This window comes from Schistocerca serialis, chromosome 5, assembly GCF_023864345.2.
Source record: "Schistocerca serialis cubense isolate TAMUIC-IGC-003099 chromosome 5, iqSchSeri2.2, whole genome shotgun sequence".
Lineage (NCBI taxonomy): Eukaryota > Metazoa > Arthropoda > Insecta > Orthoptera > Acrididae > Schistocerca > Schistocerca serialis.
Window position 1 is genome coordinate 563043732 of NC_064642.1, and position 14348 is coordinate 563058079.

General features: G+C 43.1%; 1 protein-coding gene across 6 annotated transcripts in view; it reads right to left on the reverse strand.

Annotated features, from left to right (window-relative positions):
* LOC126480686 (protein lingerer) overlaps positions 1-14348 on the reverse strand; it is a 134059-nt gene that overhangs the window by 58075 nt on the left and 61636 nt on the right. For 5 of the 6 annotated variants that reach the window (XM_050103920.1, XM_050103919.1, XM_050103917.1 and 2 more), the window contains exon 12: positions 5970-6158. In XM_050103920.1, the coding sequence (XP_049959877.1) occupies positions 5970-6158 (189 nt within the window). The remainder of the gene's footprint in view (positions 1-5969; positions 6159-14348) is intronic. The other variant, XM_050103918.1, reaches the window with a different exon arrangement.

Below are 14348 nucleotides of genomic sequence, written 5' to 3' on the forward strand. Positions count from 1 at the left end.
GAAAACCTGCAAGTGCTCTGTTTGTGGAGCAAATTTGAATATGGTGGATGATGGAAAGAGAGAAGGTTTGGTTTGTACACTACACATTTTATGTCAAACCAATGATGGTGACACACCATTCAAGACACCAAAGGGCAATAACAGAATGTATGAAGCCAATATGAGGTTTGCTTATGGACCAAGATGTGTAGGACTTGAAAGAGAGAATAGAAACCTTTTATGTGGCATGATTAAGATGCCTGGTTCTCCATTAAAATTTCCTGCAATGAGCACTATTCTCCTCAATGCAGTTGCAAATTTAAGTTAAAATGGCTCTGAGAACTATGGGACTTAACATCTGTGGTCATCAGTCCCCTAGAACTTAGAACTACTTAAACCTAACCAACCTAAGGATATCACACGCATCCATACCCGAGGTAGGATTCGAACCTGCGACCGTAGCAGTCATGCGGTTCCGGACTGATGCGCCCACAACTGCTCAGCCACCGCGGCCGGCGCAAATTTAAATGAAGAGAACATGAAAATGACAGTTCATATGGCTAATCAAGAAAATTCTGATGTGCAAATAAGTACCTGTTTCCTGTGACAGTTACTTGACGAAGAGGGGACAAAGCAATGCGTGGAGTTTCAAAAGTCATTAGTGCTGACCAGGAAAATTATTACACTTGCTGGTAATGTCCAAATATTGTTCAGCACGTTCATTACACAAGAAATTTAACAATGCAGCAAGTAACACAATTGCAAAAAGCATGCAAAGCTGTTTGTAGCAGGAATTATTTAGGCTCCAGTGGTGAGAAGAAGCCGCAGGCATGAAACTCAATTTTACATAGGTCTCTGCAAAAAGTTTGGAGCGTAATACATAAAGTATTTAGGAGATGGAGTCTCTAGTGCTTTCAAGACTGTAGCTGAAAGTAGGCCTTATGGAAAAGACTACAGTACCAAAAAACTGGAATGCTTAGGCCATATTCAGAAGAGGATGGAGGGGCGATTCAGAAGACTTGTTGCACACAATAAAGGTAAACTGCAGGAGGATAGAAACCCGCTGGGAGAAAGGCTAACAAAGAAGGGAATCGACAGCGGGTATATTGCAATGAGGTGACAAAATCCATGGGATACTACCAATACGCACGTATACAAATTATGCTAGTATTACATACACAAATTATAAAAGGACAGTACTTTGACGGATCTGTCATTTGTACTCAATGACTCTTGCGAAAAGGCTTCCGATGGGATTATGCCCACACGATGGGAATTAACAGACTATGAATGCGGAATGGTAGTTGGAGCTAGACACAAGGGATATTCCATTTAGAAAATCATTAGAGAATTCAATATTCCGCAATCCACAATCTCGAGCATGTGCTGAGAATACCACATTTCAGGCATTATCTCTCACCACGCACAATGCAGTGGTAGACAGCCTTCACTTGACAAGCTAGAGCAACAGCATTTGCATAGAGTTGTAAGTTCCAACATAAAGGCAACAATGTCTGAAAAAACTGCAGAAATCACTGTGGGACATACAACAAACGTATTTGCTAGGACAGTGCAGTGAAACTTGGCGTTAATGGGCTATGGCAGCAGACAACCTAAGAGAGTGGCTTTGCTAACATCACGACATCCACAGCAGTGCCTTGCCTGGGCTCATGACCATATCAGTTGGCCCCCCAACAACTGGAAAACAGTGGCCTGGTCAGATGAGTCCCGATTTCAGTTGGTAAGAGCTGATGGTAGGGTTCAAGTATGGCACAGACTCAAGTTGTCATCAAGACACCACGCAATCTGGTGGCAGCTTGCTGGCTCCATAAAGGTGTGGGCTTTGTTTACTTGGAATGGATTACGTCCTCTGGCCCAGAGTTCCCGGTTAAAAACACACTTTCTCCTGGGTGAAAACAAACTTTTTCCCTGTTAGCTGACAGTATATTTTCTCTTGCAAATGTATAACTTATCAGTCCTTTGAATGTTTTATACACGGGTATAGAATTTCCCGGTGCTTTAGAAAACTAAACACAGGGGAAAAAAACATGTTTTGAGAAGATCTTTGATGTGCAGCAACATATATCCTGTATATTTTCATATTACTACAGTGTAAATTCAAATTCCACCAAACAGCGCATGTTACTTTCCAAAGCATTGAAATTGAGATTGTGATGCACTTTTGTAAGCTAGTTATAGCTCATGTCATGTGATTTCGCCAGTCATTGACAGTGGGTATTCAGAGCGTAGGACACTTGGTGTAGTCAGCCAATGGCAACATTACTGTTAAGTAGCGCGAACACACGAACAGAAAAAGTTAATGGTTTAAATTAATATACATAGTATTGCTACACGAAAAGCAAAGCTTTCACATATAATATTGGTCTAGAAGATTAATATGCTGCAAGAGAAGCTAAGCTTTCACATATGTTTTCTTTTGTGCGCGTATTACAATTTAAGAGGTATCACACAAATGTGCAGGTAAAATTTTTAACAATAATATATAAGTCTGATCTTCTGGGCTCATCTAAATGGCTTGTCACCGAAGAGTTGATTTTTAAATGAGAGTCAAATGCTCTGTGATTTAAGAAATTCATCATACATTCTCGCACATAGTTTAACTTGCGTAAAGGGAAATTTACTTTGATGGTAACGCTTTTCAAACCATCAGTCGGAATATTTTCCCGTGACCTGTTAGAAATAGGTTCGCTTCTGCAGTTGCCAGAGAGCGTCAGATGACAGGTGTCACCACGCTTGCGCAGCTACAATGTCGTAGGGAGACCGTGCGTTCGCACATCTAAAACATTAAAGGATCATACATTATGTCATTAAAGAAACAAGGCATCAGAGGATACTCCAAGAGCATCGGAATTTTTTGACCCATACTAAAATGTGCACTTTTAAAGTGCACGTTTGTATGTCCAGATTGCCAATGAAGTAGGCCACAACCTGATATTAAGCTTTTCAATGTGGTTTTTGGGATGTAAATTTTCATGAGTACCAGTACTGTGTTATCTCATTTTTGGTTCTTCATTATGGCATAATGCCATACGTGCTAGAAGTTGAAAACATGCACTTGAAATGCAGCGAACAATGTGTGGAATTAAACACTTCATTTAGAATATATTGTCTGCCTCAGTGGAAAAGATTAATAAAAGAAAATTTCTTTAGCAAACCAACAAAAATAACTTAATTGTTCTGCAAGGCAATTAATGCTTGACTGTCAATGGTGGAAATAAAATAAAATCTGCAACTAACAACACATTTTAGCCTTCCATAATTATGTGAATGTATTTTAATTGACTTGATAGTTTTTGACAGTTCCCAGCCACAGAAATCTGTTTTGTATTTATTTGATGTGAGAGCAGTAAACGAAGAGGAAACAGCAAAGTCACTAAATGTAAACACGGGTCACTTCCCCACTATAACTCAGACTGCTCTGCACATCAGCCCCGGATCCAAGATATTTCAGAACCGCGGCAATACCCCGCTACTCCCTCGAGTGTTTGAGATAGGACGTCTAAAATTTTAAAAAAAAATCAAATTTTCAAAAATATGTTCATTTGGTAGCACACATCGTTCTGAAGAATCTGATGCATAAAACGTGTGTTCGAGGAAATGTAAGACATGTTAATTGGTCGTAAGTGTGTCAAAATGCAGTGCCACACCTCTTCACACAGCATTCTCCTATTGCATGTCACTGTATTTCGTTCTGTGGAATTGAAATGTGTATATTTTGTAATGGATGCCATCAAACCATATTCCGGACAATGGAAATTAAAATGTCCTGTGGCATCTCTCCTGCTTACAGTCGGCTGGTTTGACATCCTGCCGACTCTTCAGAAAATTTGCATTCTTTATTCCATATCAGTTAACAACTTGCTGCTTTGTGTGACATAAAATTAAATATAGGATACATAAACCCAGTAACACATTTCTTCAATCCTTAGCTCCTAGGATTTTTTTTGTCTCTAATCTTGCTACAGCTTTACATGGTGAGCTTTCCTTTCTGCGAAAAAATCTATTACCTCATCAAAGTTTGTCAAACGTTTTGCTACATGAAAAATCGAAATGTCATTGTCTAATACTGAAAAATCTGTTAATACAAATAGGACCCAAGATTGGTGTAATTTCCCAATCTGATTACGTCTATTTTGTCACTGTCTGCTAGATAAATAAAATAGGCCTTTCCAATACTGCAACAGTAGTAACACACACCAAATAAGATAGACTGTTTTGGCGCAAACAGTCTTTTTTGTAACGTCAGACTATAATTCACAAAGCACCAATATCAAATGCCTATTGGGCCTACTACAAGCAAAAAGCTTTACGTTACGAAATAGTTTCACACTTCATTCATATGCTCCAGTTTCTCAAGCATGAGATCGAAAAGTAGTACGAAATTTTTATACAAACTTGGAATCATCGTATTGTTCCATAATTTATGTGATGTTCCAGTTTCTTCTCCTTCCTCGTTCTCACAAACAGTCTTGTTATCACTAATTCTGTAACTATTCCTGCCAATGTCAAAGCTTATTCGCAGGTTAATTTCACTAACTCTGCCAGAATCACCAGTTTACTTATCCCGCAATTATTCTCTGGTTAGGCATTGTTACATGTTCGTACAATGCATTTTCTGCGCTTCTTCCAGAATAGAACTTAAAGCAGCTGCTAGCTGGGGACTGCACAACTGGCCCTTACAAGTATAGCGATCTGGCCAGATATTTTCTGTCAAAATTTCATTTTCTTCGATACACCAAGAAGTTAATACATAATCTTTCTTGCCCATTAGTCATTTAATTCCACTCCTGTAGTCTGAATCTGTGGATTTCACTAGTAATTATAATAACACTCATTATTCACAAACCCAATCAATCACACAATCAGATAGCGGTTGGCATTCACCCGTTCAACCTTCCTCCGCTCAAGTCGTATAGCCCCTTTTGTCCGCAGGAAAGTTTGTTTCTACATGTGATGAGGATTCCCCTGACAGACACATCATGTACACTATGCACACATTCACAAATCAACTTACAATTAATTCAGAAATCAACTTAGAATGTGTTCAAAAATGTTCGAAAACTGACAAGGGATGTGTTTCAAAGTCATATGAATAATGAATAGACCAACGTGCGCTGGATGCTAGGCGCTTTGTGAAATGAGGTTTTCTCCCTCAAGAATATGAATTTGCCGCCACCACCACCACCACAAAGATATAGCACAAGAAAATAAATAATAAAAGTCTGTCGTTGCAAACATGTTTTACTGTCAACTGCAACAGTACATTACAAACTACGTGCATTCCGTGGTATCAGGAATCTCCCCAAAAATTCTCAGTAACATTATGTGACACAAGGATAATGCTTTCGAACACGTGAAGACATTGCCATAGCAGTGACACGCAAGATATAATGGTTCGGTCATGGTGAGGCCACGAGTACTCAGTGTCTTCCACAGCATTGGCAGCGTGTGATGGATTCATTGGGAGACTGTTTTGATGGACTCTTTGGTGTCACAGGTCCGTGTTCCTGCCCTGTACTATTGTGTGCTGTTGTAACTGGCAGTAAAACATGTTTAAAAAAAACAAAATTTGCTATGTCTATTTTCTCATGCCATATCTTTATGGCGGTGTATGTATGTTCATCTATCTCCCTATACATAATGTTTACATTTGAACTAACCTTCCATTCCCGTATTTCAGATTTTTTAAAAATTCATTACCACTTTCAAGACAAAAAGCAGTTGTCATGACTTTTGCAATAACACTCATTTTTACACTGACCTGTGTTACTTTATGAACATTACATTCCTCCAAATAGCAACTACAGACACCATCATATTCTGAGAGTGGAGAATCATGAATAAACAACAAAAGTGAGATGACACACAGCTGTTCAATTTTAAAACAGTCCCAAGTGACAGTAATTTTATGTGCATATCCAAAACTTGCACACTATTTTTACAGCAACAATATAACAATCACTCTGTACCTGTGAGTATGAGCTGGCAGCAGCCGGGTATGGGTTTGCAGCTGCAGCAGCCGCTGCGGCTGCTGCAGCAGCTGCAGCAGACTGACTGCTGTAACTGGTGCTGCTGCCTGCACTATTACTGCTGGAGGTGTAGCTCAGCTGGGGTGGTTGCTGATGCTGAGATGAATATGTAGTTGTCGATGATGTAACCTTAAACACAAACAAACTCTGCATGAAAACTCGTCCCATTGATTAATAAAAACACTTAACAGAATTAGGCAGAGCAGAATTATTGTCAGCATCTTGTATGAACAATGTATACGTATGAATGAAGATTGCTGACAGGCAAAATATTCTTATTTACAAAAATCTGACTGCAGCTCAGATACAAAGGGTTTGAAAGTCACTGGAAACTCTGCACCAATACAACATTATTTATAGCCTTATAAGCAATTAATAATCAAGGGGCCACTGCCCATCTTTGGCCCAGCTATATAAATGAAGTATTAACCTATTGCTCAATTGTTTTGAATGCGCATTCGCCTACCCAGAGAGTAAGTATTTTAGGGTGCACTGGACGTAACATCTGTTTCTCGACTTTCATCCACGATGTACCACAATTTCACCAAATCTGTACACTGTTGAATACAGAATATGTAGCAAGAGTAATAATTAAGCAGAGCTAAATGAGAGTGGATGATGATGATGACGACGAACCCGGCATGGTCTTCAGTCCGAAGACTGGTTTGATGAAATTTTCCATTATACTACACACTTTGCAAACTTCTTCACCTCTCTAGAAATACTGTAATCTACATACAATTAACTGTACAATTTAAAACCGCTACACATCGCTCCATTACCAAATTTATTATTCATTGGTGCTGTACAATGTGTCCTACCTACAGACCACTTTCTTTCAAAGAGGATGTGCTCTTCTCTCTACAGTTCAACTATGTAGCCTGCCATAAGCTGTCTCATCAACCCATCAAATTGTCTGCATTATGCTGCTGCACTGTATTTCAAAAACTTCTACTTGCTCCTTGTCTGTACTCCTTATCACCCATGCTTCACTTCAGTATAAGGCTACACTCCTGACAAACATCTGAAAAGAATTCTTAGCACTGGAATTTATATTCAGCATTAAAATACCTCTCTTTTTCAGAAATTAGTTTCTTGCTATTGGCAGTCTGCATTTTTTTTTTCAGCCATCAGTTATTTTGTTGCCCAGATAACAAAACTAATCTACTATGTTTGGTCTCTCATTTTCTAACCCAAGTCCATCAACATTGCCTGACTTAATTAAACTATATTCCACTACTATTGTTTTAGTTCTATTGATGTGTATTTTATAACCATATTTTCAACATAGTATTCATTCCATTCAACTGATCATCTAGATTTTTTGGCACCTCTGGTGGGGGGGGGGGGGGGGGGGGGGGTGGGGGGGGGGGGGGGTGAGAAGGAGAAAGAAGTGACACTGCTGATGGTAACAGGGTGGAACCTGCAAGCAAAATCTTAAAATGGTTGAATACGTTGATAGTATGCAAAGTGAAGGAGAGGTATGATGCTGATTGAAAGGATGCTGAGGTATCTACTTACCAGAAGAACAAGCAAAGTGTGCACAATTAATATTCCATTGGCAGTATTTTTAATATCTATATAACTAGGCAGCAAATTCTGTAATATCACAAACATCACAAGGAATTTTAATAGGTCACTAGGCCAATTACTTAGACGGAAAACGTAAATGAGAACATAAGTGGTTAAAAAAGGGCAGTCCATCAGGAAATGGTGAATTGTCAAGAGGTTGAGGGCAATCGCATATAGTTGGGGGAGCACCACTTAACAAATGGTGATGGCTAAAAGACAGTGCCCAATACACAACCTAGCTAAAATGATCACCTCGTGGCAAGAGGGCTGAGAGGTAGTCATCCAAGCCACTGGGAGAGGCTTAATTCCCCAGAGCTTGTTTTGTGGTAAGATTCTATGGGACCGACCTGCTGAGGTCATTGGCCCCTAGGATTACAAACTAATTAATCTAACTTACTCCATGCGTGAGGGAAGACTCAAACCTTCAACGGGGTGGGGGGTGGGGTGGGGGGGGGGGGGGTGGGGGGCAACACCACATATCATCATAGAACTCCATCAAAAATGAGCAAGTGAAAGCTTTCCTGGACCCGTTGCACTAAGGGATGGATGGTATACAGCACACAGAGGCTCTGAAGTGCACTGAGAGAAAGTCTGAGCACATGACGCAATTGAAAAGCTGGTGTCTCCGGATGTACTCCATGGCCTGATACAGTACAAATTGTCAGTGTCAATGACGAAGGCACACCTGACACTACGGTCAGTCGAAGAACCATCAGTGTACACAAACATACTATTTTGAAGTACCTTGTGAAGGTCGTGAATCTTGCGGTGATAGAGTGAGGCTGGAGTAGGGTCCTTAGGAAGCGAATGAAGGCCCAGATGAAAACGGGCCGCCGCACAAAGCTAAGGTGGTGAAGGGTTCACACCCATTGGGAGAGTTGCAGGTTGTGTTAAGTTAAGCTGCCAGAGCAAGAACAGAAAGTGAACTCCAGGAGGTAACACAGAAGAGGGATGTGCCCCATACTGGCGTTCGAAGAAGGTATAGGATGGATAGCCAAACATGGCAGACAAACAGAATGCATATCTGCTGAGGAGAAAGTCATGGCAGTGCAGCAGCAGCATTTCAGCAGCTTCTGCATACAGATTCACTACTGGGTTAGGGTAAAAGGCACCAGTGGCCGAACGTATGCCCCGATGGTTGATAGTATTGAGGCAGCGTACGAGGGATGGATGTGCAGATGCATAAACAAACACCCATAGCCTAGTTTCGAATTGACAAGGGACGGGTACAAACACCCATAGCCTAGTTTCGAATTGACAAGGGATAGGTACAAACTGAGAAGGGTGATCTGATTTGCTCCCCATGAAGTACTGCTGAGGACACGTATGACATTGAGGGACTACATACACTGGGCACACAGGTAATGCACATGGGAGGACCACAGAAGTTTCCTATCAAGCTTGAGGCACAGGAATTTCGTAGTGAACTGGGCTGGAAGAGCAACAGGCCCAAGATGTAAAGATGATGGAAGAAACCAACTGCACTGCCAGAAATTCGTACAAACTGTTTTGTCAGTGGAAAAGCAAAAGCCACTGTCGACGCTCCACAAGTAAAAGACAATTGAGACATCACTGAAGATGCCACCCAAGGAGATGAGTCTGCGGAGAACTGCAACAGATCACAAAATCGTCAACAAAAAGGAGCCAGAAATGCACAGTGGGAGACAGGCCATAATTGGGTTAATGGCAATAGCAAAGAGGACCATGCTCAGCATGAAACCCTGAGGCACACCATTTTCCTGGATAAAAGTGTCCAACAAGGCAGAACCCAAACGTACATTGAAAACTCTGTCTTTTACAAATCCTTGAAGTAAATGGGGCATGCAGCCATGGAAGCCACACATGTCGAGAGCACGGGGAATACCAGTCTTCCAGCACATGTCATAGGCTTTCTCCAAATTGAAAAACACGGCCAGTCTAGTATTTCCACAGAAAAATGGTCAACTGCAGAACGGTGCACCCTAAATCCACTCTGTGCAGTGGTTAGTGAATTGTGATACTCTAGCAACCATCCCAGCCGGACATGAATCATATGTTTCATCACGTTGCAAACATAGCTCATAAGACAAATGGAGCAATAACTAGAAGGAATTTGCTTGTCCTTACCAGGCTTAGGTATGGGTCTGCCAATGGCTTCACGCCAGCATCTGGGAAACCTGCCCTCTGCACAGATGCAATTGTATGTATAAAGGAGAAAGTGCTTGCCAGCAAGAGAAAGGTTCTGCATCATCTGAATGAACATCTTCTGGCCCTCGGGCGGAAGATCAGAACGAAGTGAGAGCAAGATCTAGTAAAGGTGACACTGTAGCACTCCCGATTAAAGGCGACACTGTAGCAATCCCAATTCTGAGAAGAGAAGGGTATCACCTGAGCCTCTTCCACTTGTTTCCTATGGAGGAAGGCAGGGTGATAGTGGCTGGAGCTCGAAATCTTCGCAAAAAAGAGACCCAAGGTGTTGGAGATAGCAATAGGGTCCACTATGACATCATCTGCTACGGTCAGGCTGGAAACTGAGGAATGGACCTTGGTCCCAGAGAGCTGTAGGAGGTTGGCCCACATGATGGAAGAGGGAGGGGGAACTGTTAAAAGAACTAGTAAAGAAAATCCAGCTGGCCTTTCTTCTATCCCGAAGAAAGTGACAACACTGTGCATGTAACTGTTTATAATGAATACCGTTTGCCATCGTAGGATGAATGTTAAAAATATAGAGCACATATCCACGTGTGAATTGCGCGATGGCACACCTCAGTCCCCCAAGGGACCACGACACGGCACAGTAAAGAGGAAATGCAAAGAATTGAACGTTCTACAGCGGCAAGGATAAACGTTTGTAAGATATTCTACCTGGTCATCACAACTGGGGAAAGTTCGTCACAGGTCGCCAGGGAGGAGCAAAGCCCCCAGCCGGCCTTAGAAAGCTGCTATTTGAATGTGTGTGTAGATTGGGTAGGAGTCAGCAAACGGATAGCACACAGGAAATGGTCGCTCAAGCACGCATCGGAGATAACGGACCACCTGAGACGATGGGCAAGCTGGGTAGTGCAGAAGGAGAGGTCTAAACCTGAATATGTGCCCATAGAGTGAAAGGAACATGGGTGCTCCGGTGTTAAGGCAGATGAGGTTAAACTGAATGTCAGCCAAGAGGGTACCTCTGTGACAGGTGCTGGGAGAGACCCAAAGGGGATGATTTGCATTAAAGTCACTGAGCAGCAGAAAGGGGTGAGGGAGTTGCCCAATAATCTGGATACAGTCTGCCCTGGTGACACCGAATGATGGAGGGATGTAAACGATACAAAGCAGAAAGGTCAAGTGAGGAAGGAAAATGTGGACTGCAACAGCTGAAGCCAGGTAGTCAGGGAGAGAGAGTTGACTATGAATGTCATCCCAGATGAGGAGCATAAAACCTCCATGAGATGGAAAGCTGGCCTCGGCGGGTAGGTCAAAGTGGACCGGGAAGAAATGTGAGAGCTCAAAGCACTCATGAGGATGCAATTTTGTTTCCTGGAGCAGAGAACAAGAGGATGCTGCAATTCCAAGAGCATCCATAAGTGCTCTTTGTTGGATCGAAGGCCGTGAACATCCCATTGGAGTAGCGTCATGACAAGGAAAAGGAAGGATAGAAAAAATGAAGCTGTTTCACCTCGGTGAATGCCGAGTGTCGGCCTTCGAAGAGTCACTGCTGTAGGGTGCAGAGGCTGGAGGATCCTGCTCCATGAGATCTATAGAGGCACTGGCATTCACCTTCTGTCAGTCTGTGGAATCCAGGGCAGAAGAATGGGTGGCAGTGTGCACTGGTGAACGGAAGTCGGCCGGGTGAGAGTATCACATGGTGACACCGTCAAAGAGGATCTCTGAGTCAGTGAACGAGAAGACCTTTTGCCAGTGTTTGATTTCTTGGAGCCTTTCTGGCTGGCAGAGGAAGACTCAGATGTTTGTTGGCTGGAAGGACGTAATAAATCTTCGTGGAAGTATTCTTCTCTCCTTTCCGGCCTGCTTATTGTGTAGAAGGTTACTTTGCCCCGTGGGGCAGAAGTCTGGTGACTTGTTGCACAGATGGAGTGGGAGACAGGAATGCTACCATGACACTGGCGATTTTACAACCACAGTGCTGAATTTGAGGTCGCATGTCTGCATGGCCATGTCCTTCATGAGCAAGATGTAGCAGGAACAGTACTGTAAGTGCCGGATGGTAGAATGCAGTTTCCTATTAGCCAACAACTAGATACAGTGGGGAGAAGGGGGGCAGACAATTGCCCTCGTGAGCATCCCTACCACAAGTTACACATCTGGCCAGCTGTCGACAGGACATTTGAGTTTGGGTGTAACAATGTCACTACTAGGAGTGCATCAGATTCGTAATGTACGGTGGGACTATGATAACTTCATAGCCTGCTTTGATCTTTGATGGAAGCACCACAATCAAAAGAAAGAAAAACAGGGCTTCTAGGCACTAACAATGCATCAACCTTTTTCATCACCCGATGGACTGCAAAAAAATGTGTGTGAAATCTTATGGGACTTAACTGCTAAGGTCATCAGTCCCTAAGCTTACACACTACTTAACCTAAATTATCCTAAGGACAAACACACACACACCCATGCCCGAGGGAGGACTCGAACCTCCACCAGGACCAGCCGCACAGTCCATGACTGCAGCGCCTTAGACCGCTCGGCTAATCCCATGCGGCGATGGACTGCAACAACATACTGATCAGAGATGTATGTTTGGTTTCTGCAGCAGTCAGACCTTTGAGCAGTGTAGTGTAAATAACACCAGGGGAAGAATTCAGCATTCGACGGGCCTCAACACCAACATGATAGCCATGGAGGAGAGAAATTGCAAGCAACTACTCAGGCAATCACCCCTCCCTCGACCTGGCTTGTACGTGCGAAACCTCCCTTTGCCCCGAGGCTTGGAATTACGCGTTATTCAGTCACCTCTTACACATCAGATGCATGGGTTGGCTTTTAGGAGTGCACATGGAGGAAGAAGAAAAGGAGGAACCTCAAATGCTGAAGTGGAGGAAGGATAGAAGAAAGGGAACGAACAAAGGAAGAAGGAACAAAAAACAATGGAGAGACTGTTCTGATATTGGCTACTGAAAATGAAGAACACATTTCCAAAAACATCCCAGACATGTTCCTCAAGGAATAGCTAGAGGACAGACATGCAACAAATAAGGGAAAAGACGCTGCAAAGGTGGGGACTCATGGTAGCCAAGCACAAACCCGTCATTAGGTCTCCAGTCACCCACCATCTCTGAATGTCTCACCATCCAGTCACAGAGGAGCATTCCCCCTCGTAACTCAGTATCATCCACGACTGTAGCAACCAAATCACATTATTTGTCAAGGATCTGACTACCTTTCCTTGTGCCCTGAAATGAGAAAGGTCCTGCCCCCTATCCTTCCCACCTCTCCTACAAAATATTCCGCCATCCACCGAACCTACACAATATCCCATCGCTCATAGCCTTGTAACAGACATAGATGCAAGACCTGTCCCATATACCCTTCCATCATCACCTACTCCAGTCCATTCACAAGATTCACCTATCCCATCGAAGGCAAGGCTACCTGTGAAACCAGTCATGTGATCTAAAGGCTAAGTTGCAACTACTGTGCTGCAGCCTACATGGGCATGACAACTAACAAGCTCACTGTCCGCATGAATGGACACTGACAAACTGTGGCCACAAATAGCTGAATCACCCCGTTGCACAGCACCCCACTTGACATGGCGTTCTTCATTTCAATGACTGCTTTACATCCTGTGCCATCGGGAACCTCCCCACCAACACCAGTTTTTCTGAACTGCGCAGATGAGAACTCCCCTGCAATATCATATCACATGTTCCCGTATCCCTCCTGGCCTCAACCTTCGTCGGTCACTGTCCTTACCCATCTAGCCCCTTCCCCATTACCATTCCAACAATACACTGCCTTCTATTCCACCAACGCACCCACAGTCTTTTTACTTCTCTTGTTTTCCAGTATCTCTCCACCCCCTTCCCGCCCTTCATCTAACCTCCCAACTGCACCCAGTTGCCCTACCATCTCTCCACTTCATCCCTGTACATTCCCACAAGCAGCACTTTACCATTCCCCATCCCTAACTTGCTATCCCTCCCCCACCCCCACCAGCCTCCTCCTCACCCCCATCACCCAGTTGCCCCTCCCATTATGTGCTATGTGCTGCTGCTCCCAGTCTGGCCTCAGCAGCTAGACAATGTGGACAAGTGTGTGTGTGTGTGTGTGTGTGTGTGTGTGTGTGTGTGTGTGTGTGTGTGCGCGTGCGCGCGCGCGCATTGTCTATTTCCGAAGTAGACCCTACTAGCCAAAAACTCACTTCCTGACAATTTTTCTGTTGTGCCTACCTGCTCAGCGTCTCCTCTATATGGCGAGTAGCAACTATCCTTTTCATAATATTGTTACCTTTTTTAAATAAATAGAGAGCCAGGTTATTCCAGCATTAGCTCTTAGAGGTATAGTTTGTTTACATAATGCTTCTTATCGAAACAAGCAGGACAATTAATTACCTTCCTTTAGTTCACTAAAAAGTATAATCAGGTCCTGGCTGAGCAGTAATCACATACATTATGAGCCAGATTTAAGAAAAATCTAACTTTGGTGCTCCGTAATAAATGCCAAAGCGCCTGTTTTTCATTGACAAAATTTTCCAAAAAAATGGATTTGTTCCCTCTAACTGGCCATACCATCTATATGCAGCTCATCTTCAATCTTACA